The sequence below is a fragment of the Chiloscyllium plagiosum genome, chromosome 6 (genome assembly GCF_004010195.1).
Source record: "Chiloscyllium plagiosum isolate BGI_BamShark_2017 chromosome 6, ASM401019v2, whole genome shotgun sequence".
NCBI classification, from domain to species: Eukaryota; Metazoa; Chordata; class Chondrichthyes; order Orectolobiformes; family Hemiscylliidae; genus Chiloscyllium; species Chiloscyllium plagiosum.
The window spans coordinates 117,639,558-117,648,926 of NC_057715.1; the positions used below are offsets into that span (position 1 = coordinate 117,639,558).

The window sequence follows — 9,369 nt, forward strand, 5'->3', positions numbered from 1 at the left end:
TCCCACGGCAAAGGGTTTAGTGCAACTAGAGAGAGGGAGAGAGAGAAGGATAACGGAGAGAGCAAGAACGACAGAGAGAGTGAGAACAAGGGATGGAATGAGAGAGGGAGAGAGTGATAATCAGAGAAAGAATGAGAGAGAGAGTGAGGGAGAGAATGAGAAAGAGAGGGAGAGAGAGAAGGATAAGGGAGAGAGCAAGAACGACAGAGAGTGAGAACAAGGGAAAAATGAGAGAGGGAGAGAGTGAGAACGAGGGAGAGAGTGGAAGTGAGAGAAAAAAAATTGAGAGAGAAAGAGAGAGTGTGTGAGAGACAGAGAGAGAGCAAGTGAGAGGGTAAAGGAGAGAGAGTGAGAGGTTGGGAGAGGGAGTGAGGGGGAAGGGGTGGGTGGCACATGCTGCTGGTTGTCCCTGTCAGGTCAGCACACAGCTCCTGGTCTGCTTCCGATGGCTCCGATGGAGAACAGTCCGTGCTGCCTCCTCAAACACCTCGAGGACACCATCACACAGCAACGCCGAGCACTCCATGTACTTCACCGCCTTGATCTTACGGGCGAGCCTGGCCCCTTGTTGGTAACTGATTGGTGCCAGTTCACGTTTGAGGAGGTTCAGGATGGTGCTGGGATCATGGCGGAGATCCTTCTTGGTGCCAACCAGTAACACGGGCACGTTGGGTCGATGGCGTTTAACCTCTGGGTACCAGTCATTCCAGATATCGTGGTAGGAGCCCGGGTCCCCGATGGAGAAACAGATGATGAAGATGTCAGTCTGTGGATAGTAGAACTGCCGTATGGACAGCATATGCTCCTCTTGGGGAGCTGTGTCCCACAAGTTCAGAGTGACCATCCGCTGGTCCACGGTGATCTGGGTAGTGACGGCATCAAAGACAGTTGGCACACTGTCCTGGGGGAAGGCTCTGCTGGTGAGACAGACGATCAGCGAGGTCTTGCCCACTAGCTCGTTGCCTAGTAACATCACCTTGATGGTCACCATCCTCCACAGCCACTTCCACACCCGACCTACAACAAAATCCAACCTGCCATTAGTAAAAGAAAACGCAGATGTACGTTTCTCTAGCACCTGTCCCAACCTCAGGGTTGTGGGAATCCCTGTTCAAGCGAACTCACTGTCATAATGTTGGAGATTTGCAGACAGGCAGTGCACAGCAAGATCCCACAAGCAGCCATCTGATAAAGGATCAATAATTTGAGGAAGTGATGACTGATTGAGGGAGAGAAATGGGAGGGAAGTGGAGTCAGGGATTGTCAGATCAACTGTGATCACATTGAATATTTGCACAGGCCTGATGGGCCGAAGGGCCTGCTCCAGCTCCTATTTCATATGGTTTAGTGGTCGTGGGTGATGATACAGGAAGCTGACAAGAATGAAGAGGTTTTAACTGAACATTTAACCCTATATATTAGGAGCAGAAATAGTCCATTCGGCCCCTTGAGCATTCTCACCATTCAATAAGATCATGGGTGATCGGTTTCTGTTCTGCATTCCACGTTCTCATCTACTTCCAATACACTCTAATTCCCTTACCTGAAGATGGGGGGGGGGACAATTAAACAACTCACTGGAGGAAGAGACTCCACAAATATCCCCATCCTCAATGATGAAAGAGCCCAGCACATCAGGGCAAAAGGATAAGGCTGCAGCATTTGCAACAAACTTCAGTCAGAAATGCCGAGTGGATGATCCATCTCAGCCTCCTCCAGTGGTCCCCAGCACCACAGACACCAGCCTCCTCCAGTAGTCCCCAGCATCACAGACACCAGCCCCCTCCAGTGGTCCCCAGCGTCACAGACACCAGCCTCCTCCAGTGGTCCCCAGCATCACAGACACCAGCCTCCTCCAGTGACCCCCAGCATCACAGGCACCAGCCCCCTCCAGTGACCCCCAGCATCACAGACACCAGCCCCCTCCAGTGGTCCCCAGCATCACAGACACCAGTCTCCAGCCAATTCAATTCACTCCACGTGATATCAAGAAACAGCTGAGTCACTGGATACTGCAAAGCTTACGGGCCCTATTCCAGCAACAGGACTGAAGACTTGTGCTCCAGAACCTGCCGCTCCCCTAGCCAAGCTGTCCCAGTACAGGTACAACACTGGCATCTACCTGAAATGTGGAAAATTATCCAGGTATGTCCTGTATATAAATAGCGGGACAAATCCAACCTGGCCAATTACCGCCCCAACTCTATAATGGACAGTGTCCGGTTAGCGCTCCTCATCCCTTGCTGGATCTGCACTCTAACAGTTTGTGGTGCCCATGCACCAGAAAGTCTAGAACCCTATACACCTCAGAACTCTGCACCGCATTTCAGAAATTCTCTGTTTTTTTTTAATCTTATTGTCAAAGTGAACAACTTCACTTTTCCCCACAGTCTGCTCCACCTGCCAGATTGCCCATTTTCCTAATGTCCTCATATCCACCTCCATGTTGAGTTGTCTCCACAAGATACTTCCCTCTTTGGTACCATTCGCTGCAGTTAGTGACAGTGTCCTTGTTACCCTTGTCTCAATAGTTCATGGAAACTGTAAAACGTTAAGACCCAGTACAGACCCCTGGAAGTCTCCATCTGTCACGTCCAGCCAATCAATGACCCCTTTACTCTCTGCTTTCTGCCAGTCAGTTAATTTTTCACCCATGCCAGTACCGCCCCCCCACCCCCCGTACACCCACAAGTCACGACTTTCAGTATAAACCTGTTTTCTGGAATCTTGCCGAGTGCCTTCAGGAAATCCAGGCACAGTATATCAGTGAGCATCCTTTCTGCACATATCTTGTATTTTAATTAAATAAACAGCAGCATTCACCAAGCACCTGGACAGATACGTGAATCGGAAGGGAATGCTGATCCTCTAGGTGAAGGCAGTTTTAGCAAAATGTGTTGGCACAGGCTTGGCAGGTCAAAGTGCCTGTCACTGTGCTGTATTGTTCTTCGTTCTGACTGCTGCCTCCTCCCCCCAGTGACCTGGAGCGTTTCCAAGTCTCCAACTGTAATCCCTTCAAGGATTCAAATGGGATCATATTTGCTACAATTTCCTGAATCTGGGGAGTTTTGGAAAATTATCACCAACTGCTTTTAAACCCCCAGAATGGAATCCATCTGAACCTGGTCCCTGTCAGCTCACAGCTCCCTCTGTTTACTCCATCCCACTTCCCCAATGATGGTAATTGCACCAGAGTCCTCTCCTACTCCCACCCCTGGCTTCACTGTTATTGCAGAGTGTTCTGGCTCCTCCAGAGTGAAGACAGGAGCAAAATATTTGTCCATTTCATCCACTATTCCCTTCCTATGGACTATTATCTCCTGGTTCTCACCCTCTAGGGAATAATGCTCATGTTACTGATGCTTTTCCTTTTGAAATATCTTTAAAAACTGTTCCTATCCATTTTGACATTCTCAGCTGGCTTCCTCATACCCCGGCCTCTTCCTCCTGATTAACCTTTCATTCATTCTCTGCGATTCTTCACATTCTGACCATTTATCTGACCTGTCACTCCTTTTTGTATCATTATCTGTTTTTCCCTTCAGTTTGATGCTTTCCTTAACTTCTTGAGATAAGATGGTGCGTCCTCCCTTTCGAATGGGAATATATTAACTCTCTGTATTTGCCAATGTCCCTTCTAGTATCTGCCACTGTCTCTATTGACCTATCCTCCAACCTCCATGCCACGTCATTGCATCTACTTACGTTTAAATCACTAATCTTAGATGGTGTTTCTCCCTCTCAAACTGAACATAGTTTTCCTAATATTTTCCTAATCAATGATATTATGGTCATTCTTACTAAGAGGTGTTTTCACTCTGAGGACCTGAATACAGCCATAGTCATAGAGTCATAGTGGTGTACAGCACAGAGAAAGGCCATTCGGCCTTTCAGAGTCTGCACTTGCCCCCTAACTATTCTAGTCCCATTTTCAAATGTCACCATCTGCAGTGGGACAGTGGGATTTATCACAACTCACAAAACCAAGTCCAATCTAAACCTGCTGTCTGGTTGGCTCTGAGAAGCTACCTTGAAAGCAGTGGCTCAGTGGTTAGCACTGCTACCTCACAGCACCAGGGTCCCAGGTTCAATCCCAGCCTCGGGTGACTGTCTGTGTGGAGTTTGCACGTTCTCCCCGTGTATGCGTGGGTTTCCTCCGGGTGCTCCGGTTTCCTCCCACAGTCCAAAGATGTGCAGGTCAGGTGAATTGCCCAGGGATGTTAAGGCTAGTATTGGTCATTGGGAATGCAGGGTTACAGGGGTAGGGCTGGGGGTAAATCTCAATGGGGTAGGGCTGGGGGTAAATCTCTTATGAAGGGTCAGTGTGAACGCGTTGGGTCTGTAGGAAATCTATGGAAGCATTCTGTAAGCTTCCACTTTGGTCAATTGGAGTTTTCCAGTTTCAATGTCACTCAAGATTGTTGCCATGCCAACACCCAACATTCTGATCGTGAAAACCTTGAACCAGATTGGGGTCAGTGGTAGGGGACTGTAGACCACTCTCGTCTAGTGACCTTTTTCCCCTCCTATTCCTCATCTCCACCCAGACTCCCCTGAACCAAGGTCATCACTAACTATTACATCATTATTACCCCCTGAATAACCCCCCACCCCCCAGTATTTATCTAGCTTGTGATTTTTCTTAAATATCATGTACCCCTCGATGTTCACACCCTCATTCTCATTATCAGACAGTCCATGGCTCTATAAAGCTATCAGATTACATTTAATTACATCAAAGTGCACACTCTGTTTGTTATGAATGTTACACACAGTCAGATATAAAGTCTTTAGTTTTGCTTTTTTGTTATCTTTGTAACATCTTGTCCTGACTGTTAGTACATCCTGAGGTTTGTAAATAATTGTTGGTATTCTGGAACATGCGTATTGGTGAAACAAGGCATGTTTTACCAAAGCTCTGTCTCTCACTCTTCAGGACAATACACAAGAATACAAATTCACAGGGAAACCAACATTGATGCTGCAGTGAGAGGAGAGCGGACTCTGACCACTGGACACATTGCCATGGAGAATGCTCCCGTTAATACTGATTGACAGTTACCTGCCAGACTTTGTTTAAACTTTAAACCAGGCAGGCTGACTCTGATTGGTCAGGGCATTGTCCTGAGAAAGAACGTTGTGTAAAATAGTCTGTAAAATATTCTTGTGAAATGTTCAGCTGAGTCTGAAGTGAAAACTATCAACAAAAATATCCTTCCTCAGCCATTTTCTTTTGATTTATTCTCTCTGTTCCTTCCGTCCATTCTCTGACCTTCATTCCCCAAATGATAATTATTTGCCTCTCCTGCTTTGACTCTGCCCCTTTATTCATGAGCTCCAGTTAAAACCTGACCCCCCCCCCCCCCCCCCCCCCCCTCCCCCCGTTGTGCGGTACCCTGTGCCATAGGGTCACACTCAGCAAATTCTCTCAAACAGAGAGAACCTCAAAGCTGGGCAGCAGTCAGTGCTGGGCTCCTGTCAGTCCCTGCCTCATTCCTCACTCACTGTCACATCCTCCTCTCCCTGACCATTAATCCAGTCAGAAAAATAAATAAATAGATGGAAAAGGTGTCTCAGTGGCTAGCACTGCTGCCTCACCGCGCCAGGGACCCGGGTTCGATTCCAGCCTCGGGCAACTGTCTGTGTGGAGTTTGCACATTCTCCCCGTGTCTGCGTGGGTTTCCTCCGGGTGCTCCGGTTTCCTCCCACAGTTCAAGGATGTGCAGGTCAGGGTGGAATGGGCCATGGGAAACTGCCCATAGTGACGGCGAGGTGTGGTCTCACAGTGGGAAACACAGTGTTACAGGGATAGGGGTGCGGAGTCTGGGTGGATGCTCTTTGGAGGATCGGAGTGGACTTGTTGGGCTGAATGGCCTGTTTCCACATGGTCGAGCTTCTATGAAATCGTCAGAACCCATCACAGAATCACACAGTGTAGAAGTGGCCCACTTGCGAAATGCCAGACCTTTTACCCACCCTCAGCCCAGTGCTTTAATGTTACGGTGTACCAGGGGCTCCCCTCTCTCCACTACCACTCTCCCAGGCACCGCGTTCTGGACTATCACCCACCCCCCTCACATTCCCCTGAAACCTCCAGCCCCTCACCTTGAACCCGTGTTCCCTCGGGAATGATCCTTCAACTAAAGGGAACAAGCTGCCCCTTATCCATGCCCCTCATCATCTTCCATGGAAAGTGAATGGACTGTCACCGTGTTTGTGGATGACGGAGGGAGATAGACAGGGCAAGAGACCTTGTGGGTGGGGCAACGTGAGGTCATGTGCTTTGGCAGGAAGAATAGATCAGAAGGCTATTATTGAAAGCCAACAGATAGCTGTGGAACAGAGGGATTTGGGAATCCTTGTGCATTATGACTCAAGATCCACATTCAGGTGGAATGGCAAATGGAATATTGGCCTTTATTTCAGTGGCAATTCCTATAAAAACAGGGAGGTTTCACTAGAACTATACAGAGCACTGGGCAAAGCACAGCTGGAATGGTGTGAATCGTTTCAGGTCCCTTATCGAAGGAGAGATAGAGGGATGTTGGTGGAGGGATGGTGTGATGAGGAGAGGGTGAATAGGTTGGGCATGTAGAAGATTGAGAGGTGACTTCATTCCCGGGGGATTTGACACGGTGCACGTGGAAATGCTGTTTTTCCCTTTGTTCAACAGGGACCAGCGGGGCATCATCTCGGAATAGGGGTTTGCACGTTGAAGACAGAGATGAGGAGGAATCTCTTCACTCAGACAGGAGGGAATCGGTGGAATTCTTCACCGCCCAGGGCTGTTGAGTAAGTAAATTCCAGTGAGTCTACTCAAGGCTGAGACAGACAGAGTTTTAACCAGTGACGGAATTGAAGGAAAAGGCAGGAAAGTGGAGTTGAGGATAATGAGATCTGCACAGCAGACTCGATGGGCTGAATGGCCTACTTCTGCTTCAGGATACTCAGCCTCCTGGAATAAAGCATTGAGGTAACGCTGCGCTTCCATAATGAGCCCCAGCGTAAACAGCTCACTGACACCGAGCAAACAGTGCGGTGACTACACTGACAGGCAGACAAAAACACCGACCAACTGACCAACTGACTGACTGACCGACTGACTGACTGACCGACTGACTGACCGACTGACCGAGTGACCGACTGACTGACTGACGGACCGACTGACTGACCGATTGACTGACCAACCGACTGACTGACTGGCTGACCGACTGACTGACTAACTGACCGACCGACCGACTGACTGACCAACTGACCGACGACCGACCGACCGACTGACTGACTGACTGACTGACTGACTGACTAACTGACTGACCGACTGACTGACTGACTGACCGACCGACTGACTGACCGATTGACTGACCAACCGACTGACTGACTGGCTGACCGACTGACTGACTAACAGACCAACTGACTGACCGACTGTCTGACTGACCGACCAATGGACTGACCGACTGTCTGACTGACCGACCGACTGACTGACTGACCGACTGACTGACCAACCGACTGACTGACCAACTGACCGACCGACTGACCGACCGACTGACCGACCGACTGACTGACCGACTGTCTGACTGACCGACTGACTGACCAACCGACTGACTGACCAACTGACCGACCGACTGACCGACCGACTGACTGACCGACTGTCTGACTGACTGACTGACTGACCAACTGACTGACCGACTGTCTGACTGACCGACCGACTGACTGACTGACCGACTGACTGAATGACCGATTGATGACTGACCGACCGACCGACTGACTGACCAACTGACTGACAGACCGACCGACCGACTGACTGACCGACCGACCGACCGACTGACCAACTGACCAACCAACTGACTGACTGACCGACCGACCGACTGACTGACCAACTGACCAACTGACTGACCGACTAACTGACCAACTGACCGACCGACTGACTGACTGACTGACTGACCGACCGACTGACTGACCGACTAACTGACTAACTGACCGACCGACCGACTGACCAACTGACCGACCGACCGACTGACTGACCAACTGACTGACAGACCAACCAACCGACTGACTGACCGACTGACTGACTGACCGACCGACCGACTGACTGACCAACTGACCAACTGACTGACCGACTAACTGACCAACTGACCGACCGACTGACTGACCGATTGACTGACTGACCGACAGACTGACCGACCGACTGACTGACCGATTGACTGACAGACTGACTGACCGACTGACTGACCGACCGACCGACTGACCGACTGACTGACTGACCGACCGACTGACCAACTGACTGACTGACCGACCGACCGACTGACCAACCGACTGACTGAACGACCGAACGACTGACTGACCAGCTGACCAACCGACTGACCGACTGACTGACTGACCGACCGACTGACTGAGTGACCGACCGACCGACTGACCGACTGACTGACTGACCAACTTACTGACTGACTGGCTGACTGACTGACCGACTGACTGACCGACTGACCGATTGACTGACTGACTGACCGGCTGACTGACTGACCGACTGACTGACCGACTGACCGATTGACTGACTGACTGACCGGCTATCTGACTGACCGACCGACCGACTGACTGACCAACTGACTGACTGACTGAACGACCGAACGACTGACTGACCAGCTGACCAACCGACTGACCGACCGACTGACCGACTGACTGACTGACCAACTGACTGACTGACCGACCGACTGACTGACTGACTGACTGACCGACCGACCGACTGACTGACCAACTGACTGACTGACTGAACGACCGACCGACTGATCAGCTGACCAACCGACTGACTGACTGACTGACTGACCGACCGACTGACTGAGTGACCGACCGACTGACTGACTGACCAACTTACTGACTGACTGACCAACTGACTGACTGACCGACTGACTGACCAGCTGACTGGCCGACTGACCGATTGACTGACTGGCTGACTGACCGGCTGACTGACTGACCGACTGACTGACCGACTGACTGACTGACTGACTGACTGACCAACTTACTGACTGACTGGCCGACTGACTGACCGACTGACCGGCTGACTGACTGACCGACTGACTGACCGACTGACTGACCAACTGACTGACCGACTTACAGACTGACTGACCGATTGACTGACTGACTGACAGGAGGTAGCGGCTTTTTTTGTGTGTTTTTTTTGTTTCAGGGACTGGATGTCCATGGTGAAAATAAGGCGTTGGGGACCGGGGAAGCGAAAATCATGGAGCAGGTGGAGGGCATGGGTGGTGTCCCGAACGTAGGTGGGGAGTTCTTGGACTAAGGGGGACAGGACGATGTCAAGGTATGCGGAGATGAGTTCGGTGGGGCAGGAGCAGGCGGAGACAATGGGTCAGCCGG

The 9,369-nt window shown here is 50.5% G+C and overlaps 1 protein-coding gene across 1 annotated transcript in view; it reads right to left on the reverse strand.

The window, feature by feature from the left end:
• Positions 1–313: 313 nt before the first annotated feature.
• LOC122551183 (rho-related GTP-binding protein RhoG-like) overlaps positions 314–9,369 on the reverse strand; it is a 12,713-nt gene continuing 3,657 nt past the window's right edge. The window contains exon 2 of the mRNA XM_043692822.1: positions 314–1,017. Within this exon, the coding sequence (XP_043548757.1) occupies positions 413–991 (579 nt within the window). The 5' untranslated portion in view covers positions 992–1,017 and the 3' untranslated portion in view covers positions 314–412. The remainder of the gene's footprint in view (positions 1,018–9,369) is intronic.